This window comes from Lepidochelys olivacea (genome assembly GCF_965140295.1).
Source record: "Lepidochelys olivacea isolate rLepOli2 genome assembly, chromosome: 4".
In the NCBI taxonomy this organism is placed as follows: domain Eukaryota; kingdom Metazoa; phylum Chordata; order Testudines; family Cheloniidae; genus Lepidochelys; species Lepidochelys olivacea.
Window position 1 is genome coordinate 14,015,870 of NC_140414.1, and position 13,592 is coordinate 14,029,461.

General features: G+C 45.0%; 1 protein-coding gene across 6 annotated transcripts in view; it reads right to left on the minus strand.

Moving 5' to 3' along the window:
• The window catches only part of EPHA5 (EPH receptor A5), a 321,089-nt gene that overhangs the window by 18,576 nt on the left and 288,921 nt on the right, over positions 1-13,592 (minus strand). For all 6 annotated transcript variants that reach the window (XM_084626024.1, XM_084626023.1, XM_084626020.1 and 3 more), the window contains one exon: positions 3,890-4,083. In XM_084626024.1, the coding sequence (XP_084482150.1) occupies positions 3,890-4,083 (194 nt within the window). The remainder of the gene's footprint in view (positions 1-3,889; positions 4,084-13,592) is intronic.

Genomic DNA, 13,592 nt, shown 5'->3' on the forward strand with positions numbered 1-13,592 from the left:
AAAAGATCAGTTGGAAGGTGTACCCAACACCAATCATTCACTTACAATTTGTTTATATTGCAGGTGAGCCTTTTATTATATTTGCCTAGATAAACCTGATACCCATGCCCTTAATTACATCGAGAGGTAGTTACTCATGGAATCAGTTGCATTAGTCTGCTTACTTACACATGGGAGTAAGTATTGCTCAATATGAGTAAGGGTGGCAGAATTGGGCCTTTAAATACCAAGGGGAGGATTTTCAAAAGGGTCTAACTACTCCCGTCCATGGAAGTTTGACCATTGACTTTCGTGTGAGCAGTTAGGCCAACGCTGACAGCTTTTGAAAATCCTGGCCTTTAAACTATTTTACCAGCAAAAAGAAAAGATTAAAGTACCACAAAGGACCAGATAAGCAAGAATTTACACAGATCACAACCTGCCTCTTTATCTGTGTGCATTATTCACTGCAGCATTATTCTTTGCACCATTCTTCTGCTTTCAAGAGCACAAAGGAGAAGGCCTCAGCAGAACAGTGCTTTTAGCACACTTCCGTAGTGCTGCTCCTTTGTGAGCAGGCTGCCTTTCTATGTGGCCCCCCCTCCAAGCAGTAAACTGCAAGAGACTGCATACCTTCAGGACCTGTTTTGTTTCTACCACTCTGTTTTCCTTCTCCTAAATCAAAGCGTCCAGAGCCTGAAAGCCAAAATCTATTTCTAAACACGTCAGGAGAAGGGAGACAAACACAAATCATATTCCTCAGTACTGAGGAAAACACACTGGTCTGTGATTAGAATTTAAATGCCTGATCCTGCAAACTTGGATAAGATTCTCAAAACGGGCTCAGCACCCAGCAGCTCCCAGTGATTTCAGCAATTGATTAAATGGACTCAGGAGGTTGGCTTTAGGCACCCATTTAAAAAAAAAAAAACCTTGGCCTATGATTCAAGTAGCTTAGGTCATGGGATTTGTTCCACTGAAGTGAACAGAACTATTTGTACTGTGCTTATCACAGTGGGGTCCCGTTCTTGGGTGGTCGCTAGGTACTACTGCAATATAATTGATAATCCCTAGCTCTTATACAGCACTTTTCAACAGTAGATCTCAAAGTGCTTTCCAAAGGAGGCCAGTATCATTATTCCCATGTTACAGATGGGGAAACTGAGGCACAGAGGGGTGAAGGGACTTGCCCAAAGTCATGCAGATGAGCTGGGGATGGAACCCATACTTTCTAAGTGCAGGTTAGTAATCTATCCACTAAGCCACACTGCCTAATAGTAATACATCTGTGTGGAATGCTATCCACAGATATAAGCATTTGCAGGGTTGAGCCCTGAATATATACATTTAATTCAGGTATACCTGACTGGAAGAACATCCAGGATATTATATTATTTAGCACTTTAGGAATCTTCATATATTGTATGATCACATTAGTACTATTTGTTTACTTAATGGCTATACTGAAGGGTCCAATAAAATGTAAATATTGCCAGTAACAATAGCATAATGTTCTCACATAAGTTTTTAAATACAGAAGGGATTCAGGCTTCCTTACTAATCGGAACAAAAAACTGGATTCTCAGTACTAATGCCATGAGGTGTCTACTGCTGTGCACACATTGTAATGTCACTGTGTCCTCTGGCATTTGTATTAATGGGAAATTTTTAATACAGAATATGTTATGTTTGAAAACATCCTTTAATTCTGAATTGAATTTAACTAAGGGTTGATTCAGTAATGTTCTGTTATGGATATGCCATTCTTTTTGGCAATACTCACATTAGTAGACATTAGGAATTGCTTGAAACTGTAAATGCATGAACATATCAGCAAAGTGCTTAGCACCTAAAAGAAACGGTTTACTGACAATTTTTACTTTCTCTAGTACACTCTGATAGGACAGTGCATGAACCACTACACAACATGCCCCAAAATGATTATTCCAAACTGAAAATGAAAGAGAAGTGTTCCACATTTTATGCTACCATAATCCTTTTTTATGCAGATGTGCTAGGAATGACATTACAACTGATTGCTAATAAGATTCATTCTTCAATGGCTTCCTTGGAAAGTTAATGATGCATGGAAAGTAGCCTGAAGAATCATGCCTACTTTGTATTTAAAAATGGCATGTATCGGTAGCGAGGTGGTCACCCTGCTCTCGCCCTGAAGGGGTTAAAACAACCCTGGGAGAGGGCTGCCCTGTGGAGCCAATAGTAAAAGCAGCTCTGGAGAGAGCTGCAGCTGGGGGAAGAAGTGTGAGAACAGCTGGGGAAGCTGAGTGAGTAGCTGACCACAGCTGTGGCCTTCTCAGTCAGGGCCCAACTGGCCCTTTTAAGAGGGCTGTGGGCCAGAAGCAAGAGAAGTCTCACTCTAGCCCTAGAGAGGGAAGGGATAGCTGTCTGAGAGGAAGGTACCTGAAGTAAAGCAGTGTTGGGGAAAGGCAAGGTAGCTGGGGAACTTCAGCCTGGTAAACTTCCAGCCTGCAGGCCTTGGTGAAGGACTACAAAGGTACTGGGGCTGCAGATGGGTAGCCTGGGAATAGGCAGAGGCAGCTGGTCTGACCCCCTTGCCAAGGGTGAGTGGCCATTACAGACTGCAGTCTGCCCCAGAGTGGGGGCTAGATGGTGACTGGCAGTAGCCACTGAGGCAAGGTGGGGATTGAGGATTGGGGTCCCCCTGGGTGGCAAGACCCAGAGTGTGGGGGCCCTGCCAGGGGGCAGCACCCCAAGGTAAAGGGGCACCGGGGTCCGGGAGGGACGTGGGGGCCAGCTGCAGGTGAGACACCGGCCTGCAGAGGGCACTATGGGCTAGAAGAGCTAATTCCTGAGTCAACCAGCAGGAGGCGCTGCACCAGGGGGTCGTCGCTTCACTACAATACCCCAATAAACAAATGTTGCCTCACAGGTCCATATCCTCAAACGTATTTAGAAACCTAACTCCCGGAGTTCTGTGTCTAACTGTTAGGAGCTGGGCTCCAGTGCCAACTGAACCATTCCCAACATGTTGCTCATTTCTAGACTGTTGCTAAAGTTAGTCTCGTCAATACAAATACTTGTGTAACTTCCTCCCCCTGAGGAAAATTCAACTCCTATAAAGCCAGGGCCAAATCCTCAGCTGGTGTAAATCAGTGTAGCAGTATAATTAAGAAGTAATATAAGGCTGCAGGGGAAAAATATTATGCACCCATAATAAAAAGTTATTATTCCCAGGCTTCTGCCATGGTGGTAAAGTTGTTATCTGAGATGACTGGCTGGCAGGAATTTACCAAAATATTTATACTTCTATTTCCGACCATGTCAGCCTTAATTGTAGGCTTGCATTTATCATGTTTCATACTAATATATTAGAAAATTGTGCACTTTTTTTTTTGGAAACCACATGGATTTGTTAATGTTTGAAAATCTGTTAGAAATGGAGGAAAACACTAATGGACTTCCAAATGATTGTGGTAGGTTATATCAGAGTAGGAATGCATCTGGTTTTACTAGTCCCCAGAATTTGCCCTAAAGGATTTCTTTCCTATTCATTATTACCAGGATAAAGTCAACAGAGGGATCATTTGAGTGATGTTTCTTATATACTTTGCAGGCCAAATCCTGCTCTCCCTTTCCCTGGGTGTAAATCACAAGTAATTCCATTGCGTAGCTATAAAGATAGCTGCAACTCAAGCTTCTCCAAGACAGGTCATGAGCATTTCAGGATGCATTTATAACGTGACTGAATTGCTCATGTATCTGCCAATTTAAACAGAAAGAGGTGATTTGGGAGAACTATTCTGGACACAATGAAGCTTGCGGTACATCCTCCAGGGTCTGCACAGATCAGAGAGTGAGAGCTATTTCAATATCAGGGTATTATGACATGAATCATGCATGGAGAAATGGAACTGGCCTGCATTTATACCTGTTCGATGCATTAACCAGTGTCTTCAAGCTGCTCGGGTTACGGATGAGCTTGTCCAACATGCTGACAATTTCGTCAAACTTGGGCCTGCTGTTCCGATCTTTCTGCCAGCAGTCGAGCATTAGCTGGTAAAGAGCAGCCGGGCAGTCCATGGGACTTGGCAAACGATAGCCCTCCTCCACAGCTTTTATCACCTAGGGGAGACAAAACAAGAGGGCGGGTGGTTTTCTTGTGCCAACTGCAAATCGTTTGAACTAAAACGCTTCATGCCCATCAATTCATCCATCGTTTCTTCCTGAAACGCACCGCATATCTCTGTCAAACATGTCACTGTGCCCGGTATCTTTAATAATCAGGAAAGGAGGGGTTGAAAAAATAATTTCCATTAACTGAAAGAAATTTGATGAAGATCCTCAGCTGGTGTAAACTGCCATAGAATCACTGAAGTCAATGGGCCAGATCCTCCGCTGGCGTAAATTGCCATAGCTCTGTTTGTCTATAGGCCTGAGATTCAGCTGGTGTACATTGCCAGAATTCCAGGGAAGTCAGGCAAAAGCATTGTCAAAGTCAATGGACCTACCCCAGTTTACACCAGTTGAGAATCTGTAATCCTTAATGTTTATCTGTCCTTGAATTCTGAGAACTGCAGCATAGGCTCTTTTTAGCAATTTCTCGGAAAAGAACATATATATATTTTTAATTTCAAGGCATGCGCTGGACCACACATTTGTTTTGCAACAATAAAAGTCCACCTTTATTTCAAACCAGACTTTGAATGCTAAATGATGGATGGATTCAAGCCTGAGACAGCATGGCCATCTCATACATCATTCAACAATGTTGGGGTCTAGTCATTTGTTATTGTGTACAAATTTCTACCAGGAAATGAAAATGCCTGCATGGTGGGACATGGCCAATAAAAGCAGAGTAGGATTAAAATCCATTGATTTTTAAATGCAAAGGTAGAAAGAAATGATATTTTCATAACATGGCTCTGTATCTAAAATAACAGTTACAAACATGTGCTTTCTTGTTTCCTTTAGAGTGAAAAGACATGATAACAACACACACTGACTGCAGGAGAGACCTTTTCTTTTTTTTTTTAATTGAAGACAGAAAATAATCATCTATTTTGATTACAAAATAATTAATTTTCATCATTTTGGGGCATTTGTTAATTAAAATATATAAGGTAGATTTTTAAAAGAGGTCAGACCCAGCAGCTCCTAATTAGGTACCTAAATCAATCACTGGATTTTCAGAAGAGTTCATCTTTTATTTAGGCACATATGGTATGTGACTATTCCGAGATAGTCTTAACACCTCTTGCTGCATACTCTGTGCTCTTAGTCCTGTTGACTCAATCCAGTTGGAGGTTGCTGCCACTGATGGTGAATATTACGTGATAAACCATGGTGCTCTGATGGCGTGGATTTCAAAGAATACCTTGCAAATGAATCTCTGTCATTTTAATGCCCCTGCATGACTTATAATTACAGCCATCTAACACCATTGTTTTCAAATACAGTCAGTAGTTAGCAAAATTGTTCTTGTAATCTTAATCCAGATTGTGTTCATCCATGGTAAAGGCAGTCAGGCAGACCCACTACAGGCAATCATTATTATTAAGAAGGTTACCAAATGCAGGGCAGATATACTACCTGAGTTTGCTGATACAAGTCATCTCATATCCCCCTCCACCACGGAGTCCTGTCTAGAGCTGGTTGGGAACTTTTTAACTAAATGATTTTTCATGGGAAAATGCTGTCCAGACCAAAACTTTTTGCAGAAATGTATCAATTTCAACATGAGTTTTGTCAGGAAGGTTTCTCATGTCCAGCGTGGAATTTCTGGTAAAACCAGAGAGAGAAGGGAAAAGAATAGCTTGAATGTTAGAGATCCAGCTACAAGTCCCTGCTCTTGTTAATCCAGACCAGGGCCTTGAACATAGCTCTCCCACACTCCAGTTGCTCTAAGACAGGGATCTCAAACTCTAATCACCACGAGAGCCACATGAGGACTAGTACATTGGCCCGAGGGCCGCATCACTGACACCTTTTTGTACAACAAAACAAAAGTATAGTGAAAAATGAAAAAAATGAAGAGTAATATAGTATGCTATTAAAAGTCAATGTATTAACTTTTTAAAAACTGTAATGCGAAGAGGGGTTTTAATAAAATATAAACATTCAGCAATGCACCTCTCTCAAATGACAAACCGCACATTTACTTTTAGAATTATTTTGGTTAAACCCTCCAGCCCCGCCCCTACTCCAACCCTTCCATGAGGCCCCGCCCCTGCCCTGCCTCTTCCCGCCCCTGCCGAGCCCCTTCCCAAAGTCTCTGCCCCCTCCCTGTCCCTATTCCAACCCCTTCCCCAAATTCCCGGCCCCACCTATTCTCTGCCTCCTTCCCTGAGTGCACTGCATCGCCGCTCCTCCCCTCTCCCTCCTGGAAAGTCCTAAGCACCACCAAACAGCTGGGAGGTAGGTGGAAGAGCGGTAACTTGGCATGCCTGGGGGGAGGAGGGGAGCTTGGTTGCTGGTGGAGTTGACACCTATGGCAGGCTGCAGGAAATAACTCCGTGGGCCACATCGCACGTTTGAGACCTCTGCTCTAACCACTGGGATTCTGGGACTCTCTCTCTTGTTATTTCATGAACATTTTTGAAATGTCTTGGATTTGGTCCACATCAGAACAGAAACAAATGCTGAAACCTCAGATTTTTTCAGGAAATGGAATTCTTGTATTCCAGCCAGTCCTAGTCCTGCACCAATTGGAATCGCCCCTTTCATTAACAGCACTGACCCAGGAGGGGAATGAGGCCATCAAAGCTTCTACCAGCCCCAAATTTGGGGCTATCAAGTCTTCTAAGGCCACATGCCCTAGTGAACAAAATTACATGGTGCACTGTATTTTCATTGGGTGCTGCTGAGTACGGAGCACTTCTGAAAATCCAGCCCCAGTATCTACATCAAGTAGACCTTTTGAGCCCAAATGAAGCCCCAGCCAAAGCCCTCTGATCTCAATGGGAAGACTCAATGGCCGTTGGAGAAAGCCCATGGTTCTTCTATCCAATTTAGGCCAGAATTAACGAGTGGTCTTGTTCTATGACAATGGTTTTGTTCACAGCACAATAAATAGGCCCAACCTACTTCTGTTATCCAGATTCTCTGTTTTTTGTGTCATGTTTCTAGTCTCTCCTTGAGCCAAATTTGCAACCATTGAATAAAATCATCCCATGTGGCATGGGCAAATGATCATGTGGTGCCTAAGTACTGTACCTGCATGTGTATTTATAACACAGAGGGCTCCTCCTCCAAGATACACCAGAAAGAATATGGCAGCAAGATGTGTAGCAGACAAGCTGGAACCAGTACAGAATACCTCTGAACCACATCTGCAGTGAGGCTAGGTACATTTTATATTCCTGGCACTAACATCAATAAAGCGAACGCAATTTAAAGGACGTTGTCCATTCTGGCAATACAATGTAAGTGGTATCAAAACACTGCAAGATGCCATAATGCTGCGGCATGTCTTTTTCACGTGCAGACGTTCTCAGGAATCCAGTGTGAGAAAGAAGCAGCAGCTAGCAAGGCCCTGAAAGCAACCACAGTATGGTGGCATGACACCATTTTGTTCACTAACACATTCACCCTTAGAAGATTTGATGGGCCAAACATTTGGGCTGGGAGAAGACTTGAGGGCCCTAAGCCACCCTGTAATCATTGCTGTCCATTAACAGAGCAATGCCAGCTGGCTCAGGGCTGCCTGGTGGAGAATGAAGTGGTCTGGCTTGTGCTAGTAAATGCAGGTAATATATCTAACCCAATGGTTTCACTAATTTTAAACCAGAAGCAACCACTACACTCATTTAGTCTGACAACCTGCAAAGCACAGGCCAGAGAATTCCACCCAACAATTTGTGCATCAAGTCCACATCTTGTGGTTGACCTAGAGCATTGTTTTTAGAAAGACATCCAATTTTGATTTAAACACTTGATTTATAGCCTTCTGAATAATAGTGACTGTCCATATTGAGTCTGTCTATATTGCTGTGAACATGGAAAAAAACCAAACTGAATTACAATTAGGAGAACAATTTTGCTAACCGCTGACTATATTTTCGAACAATGTGTTTTAACTGTCTGTAATTATAAGTCATACACCGAGTAAGAATGATGGGAACGCTTTCATGAGTTGAAATCCATGCAATCAGAGCACCATGGTTTACCACATAACATCTACCATCAATGTCAGCGATCTCTGACTTTTTGGCCATCAGCGGTGGGAGTTGAGTCTATGGAAGAGAGAAGGCAGAAAACACTCTGGGAATGGTCACATACCACAGTGGGAAACACCCTTGAGTTAAATTTGTTTGCTTACTATGATCCATTCAGTTGCCAAGTATATGCAATATAGGCACAGAGGTAATCCAAGCAAAGCTTGGACAGGAACCAATGCTAATTTCAAGAGCTAAATCTCTTATTAATTCTCTAATCTGAATGTTTTGAAGACCCAGACTCACACACATCTTTTCCAAGATGCATTTGTGAAATTCATTCAATGTCCAGAAGGATGTAGCTAAATTAATTTTCTCTTTTTTTTAATAAAGGGTTCTAGAAAATGTCCATGTCTGAAATGCTCACTATCCACAAGAGGGATTCCTCTGGCGGTGGAGTGTTATCTTGCTGACTCCATATTGAATCCTAGTTCATACCTTGGCATTTACCTAATATCTGTGTCATCCCAGTGCATTTGTATTAAAGCCAGTTAGATCTGCTTACTGCAATGGCAGAAGAGACAAACTTGGGACCAAATTTCTGCATTCCCTGCATTGGGCATGGCTGAAAGTTTCTGTATTAGATTGGGATAATCCCCTGGTAGGTGTATGTAGCATTTTAAGAGACGACTAAGAGGGGATATGATAGAGGTCTATAAAACCATGACTTATGTGGAGAAAGTAAATAAGGATGTGTTATTTACTCCTTCTCATAACCCAAGAACTAGGGGTCACCAAATTAATACACAGCAGGTTTAAAACAAACAAAACAAAGTATTTTTCATACAAAGCACAGAAAACCTGTGGAACCACAGGGGCCGACTTCTGCTCCCGCCAGTGGGTGCTCAATCCTCCTCTGCTCCTGCCCCAACTCCACCTCTTCCATGAGGCTCCACCCCATCCCACCCCTGCCCTGCCCCCATTCCAACCCCTTCCCCAAATTCCCCACCCCAACTCTGCCCCTCCCTGACCCTATTCCGACTCCTTCCCCAAATCCCTGTCCCAACCCCGCCTCTTCCCCTGAGCACACCATGTTCCCACTCCTCCCCTCCCCTCCAGGAGTGGCCAAACAGCTGTTTGGCGGCGGCCGGGCAGGCAGTGCTGGGAGGTAGGTGGAGGAGCGAGGATGTGGCACGCTCAGGGGAGGAGGCAGAGGAGGAGGTGGGGAGGGGAGCTTGGCTGTCGGTCGGTGCAGAGCACCCACTAATTTTTCCCCGTGGGTGCTCCAGCCCCACAGCCAACACTATAACAGGGTTCAAAAAAGAACTAGATACATTCATGGAGGATAGGTCCATCAATGGCTATTAGCCAGGATGGGCAGGGATGGTGTCCCTAGCCTCTGATTGCCAGAAGCTGGGAATGAACGACAGGGAATGGATCACTTGATGATTACCTGTTCTGTTCATTCCCTCTGGGGCACCTGGCATTGGCCACTGTTGGAAGACAGGATACTGGGCTAGATGGACCTTTGGTCTAACCCATTATGTCCATTCTTATGTTCTTCATAGTAAACCTCCTTTAAGTAAGGTAGCAACTGAGATGGAGAGACTGAGGGTCATAGTTGCTCTGAGTTAGCAAAATAGCACACAACTGTCTGCCTACTTGAATGTTTTCTCTGCCCTTTTTGCTATTTGTGGTGGTAAGATACTGTGATTCTTTGCTTGGATGTTACAGCTGAGCAGGGAGGACAGATAGGATTGTTCTGTGCAGCAGGTGATCACACAGTCGCTTATGGCGAAAGAGGCACTAGATAAAATAAGGGAGAAGCAGGAGTCTCCAAAGGAACTTTTACAGTCAAGGTAACTGCTAACGCCAAATGGACAAGACCATTTTCTTTTAAACATTGGGTCTCCTGCTCCCCTCTCTGTGCTGGGGGGAGGTTGCTGTCATGGAGAAGGGGAGTTTTGCCCATCTGACATGCACCCTTCATCCCAGAAGTCTCTCTGCAGAGGTGGAGCAGGTAGAAAGGGGCAGTGATAAAATGCCTGCTTGTCTCTGCTAGAGTCTTCCCAACCTGTCTCACAAAGTTCCTAGAGCCAGAGGAGCTGTATTTTTCTTCCACGTTGTGAAACCCCCTTTAGGACTGCCTTTTATGCCTCGCTCTTGCATTCGGTACTGTGCAGGGATATGTAGGAACCGGGCAGCAAAGAGTAGGCAAGGGGAATTGGAATGAATGCCTCCTGCAGGCCCCTGGGACCCATGTGTATCTTGGAGGATCTGTGGATGAATGGAGTGCAGCTTCTTCCTGGGCTATGGGATTCAGACCAGGGCAGAATTCAAAAGGAACTCTATGAATTATGTTTCCCGAACTTCTTTCTCCCCTACAGCGATTATCCTGGCGTGGAGGGAGGACGTGAACAAGCATTTCTTACAATACTGACCTTAAAAGTAATACAGTCCCATTAAAATTAATATGGTGCAGGCAGCTTTGAACCCTATTCGTTCCGCTCTCTATGCAAGGAAATGGGAATTTGCTATTGACTGAAAATCACGTGTCAGAAAAAAGCCAAACATCTAACTCATGAGACAATCTCAAACCCTAAGAAAGCAGCTCACCAGCAGAATTATGAGAAATGGTCTGGTATTCTAGTGACCAGTCACTACTCAGTCTTGCCCATAGAGTCACGTCGGGCCAGATTTTCACAAAAGCTCAGCTCTCAGTTAGGCACCTAAGTAACGTGGCCAAATTTTCCAAAGCAGCTCCCCTGGAGGATAATGATGGGTGTGGAACCATCTTGAAAAACTGTCCCCCCGTTTAGCTACACACCTAAACGGGAGCTGGGCCCCTGTGGAAATCTGTCTCCGCTTGGGGGTTCTGAGCCCCTTTGAGAACAGAAGCTTAAGTGAAGCACATGAAAGGCCCCGTAGTGCCTATGCCTTACCCTACAGTCATTAATCGCTTGGCCGCATGCTCTTACTTACGCAGAACCCCGGCTTGGTTCAATGTGCGGTCTGGAGCGTGTGCAGAGAGTGAGGCAGGATGCACCAACTTATTCTTCAACAACTTACTGAGGCCAAAGAGGACAGCAGCACACAGCAGAATTGCTGCTGACGCTTCACAATATAAAATCATTTATTTCCCCAATGAAAATTAAAGTTATATTCTCTCTATCCATCACATTGATTAATTGCACCGGACTATATTTTATTACATTATTTTTTAATCTTCACTGAATACTACCCTGCCCCCCGCCGTTCACTGTGGACTGGATCAACTCCGGGGTGTTATAGCAGCATAGCACCCGGGAAGTCAATAAAACTAGGCTGATTTGCATCACCTGGGGACCTCACCCACTGTCTGATATGCACGCTGAATGCATTCCCACGCAGAGGCGGCCCCCAACCGCAGCTGCTCCCCACAGAGCAGAGATCTTCATGCTTCTCCCAGAAGCCCCTGCTCACTCCCAGCCAGATGCCTCAATGGAGTCAGTGCACAGTCAAAACCCAGGGTGTGCAGGCCCCTTCAGGGTATAACCTGGCCTGAATTACTGTGGTGAGGTATGAGCTCCTTTAAGGCCAGGCATTCAGGGTGCTTTGTAGTCCTGAGGGAGAGCACCTGACTGAGTTAAGGCATCCGGCGGGGAGCAAGCAAGGGCTTTTGGGAGCAGCAGGCTACATATAGTCCTCTGTGTGCTGAGGGGAGCAGCTGCTGCTGTTGTCCGTGGCTTGCTGAGTGTGAAGGCAAGCAGGACAAGAGAAGTCCTGTTGCAGGGATCCCAGCTGAAAGGGAGCTGGGAAAAATGTTCTGTGGGAAAGCCAGGGTGATAAGTATAGAACAGGGATCGGCAATCTTTGGCATGCGGCCTGCCAGGTTAAGCCCCCTGGCGGGCCGGGATGGTTTCTTTACCTGCTACAGTGGCGGGTTCGCTGTCCTAGGCCAATGGGGGCTGCGGGAAGCGGTGGCCAGTATGTCCCTCGGCCTGCGCCGCTTGCCGCAGCCCCCATTGGCCTGGAGCAGCGAACCGCGCCCAGTGGGAGCTGCGATCGGCCAAACTGGCGGACGCAGCAGGTAAACAAACTGTCCCAGCCTGCCAGGGGGCTTACCCTGGCAGGCCGCGGGCCAAAGGTTGCCGATCCCTGGTATAGAGGCTGGGGCTGGAACTGGAACCTGGGATACAGGGAGGGACAGGGTTCATCAGCACTTCAGCTGTGCCACCCGAAGGTGGGGAGGGGATGGCTCGAACCCCAGCAGCAATGGGGTGAAAGGACAAATTTTGCTTAAGGCTTCTTAGTCCCTGGTAGCACCTTGTGTTTCGACCAGCCTGTGGAAGCCCGCTGTTCTTATTGACACGACAGTACACATGCTTCCAGCTGCCAGAGAAATATATACACACGCTCACAGTGGGACTGATGTGACAGGCAGGCCTTGTTCTGGCTCTCTTCACCCTGATGGAGGCAGGGGTCCTGACTCTGGCCCCAAGTTTGCAGAGTGGTTTGAGTTACTTTAGAATAAAAAAAAGCTGTATTACACAGGCAAGCTATTGTGGTAAAAGAGAAACAAGGTAACCCCCTTGAACCTGATACAACTCCCCTTCATTCAAGTTTCCTTGACTTAAACAGGAGTTGGATTGGTCCCTTGGATTGATATCCCTGGGTTTTTCTTTGAACTTGCTGAAAACAAGAGGACTTGAGTTTGCAGCATTTAACTGAAACATTTTGTTTGCTTTAGTTTTATTCATCTCTCTCACCACAGGAATAAATTTATGGTGCTACAGCTCGCATATGTTCTGCAGTGACTAAAATATGCCAGTCTGATGGTACATTGATTTAAAGCACAACCTTGCAGGATACTGAGCATTCTTGGTGGATGCTCAGCACCTGATGGGCCCAAGCCTCTGTTCCATTATTATTATTTATTTGTATAACCCTAGTGCCTAGGAATCCAGCCATGGACCAGGACTCTATTGTGCTAGGCGCTGTACAAACTGAACACACAGACAGGGCCTGCTCCAAAGAGCTTGCAATCTAAATAGCACGTATAGCCCTAGCAAACAATGTTTGGCCCCACTGTACTAGGCACTGTACCTACATATGATAAGAGACTATCCTTATTTAGACTGCAAGCTCTTCAAAGCAGACAAGACAAAGAGTCGAAGGGGAAAGAGAGACAAAGTGTCATGCTCATGGTCAATGGCAGAGGCAGGAAGAGAATCTAGGTTAAGAGCCCTATCCATTACACCGCATCACCTCCCTTTCCCTCAAGGAAGCGAGTACTTACTAATATAGATGGATCTCAAAAATTAAGCTATACTTAGGTAACTTTGTTTTCAGTTTTTACTGAAAATTCCCCAGGTCTTACAAGAGATAGCAAGTTTTTACTGATTTTTCACCCAAATTTTGGACCATTCATAGAATCATAGAATCATAGAATATCAGGGTTGGAAGGGACCCCAGAAGGTCATCTAGTCCAACCCCCTG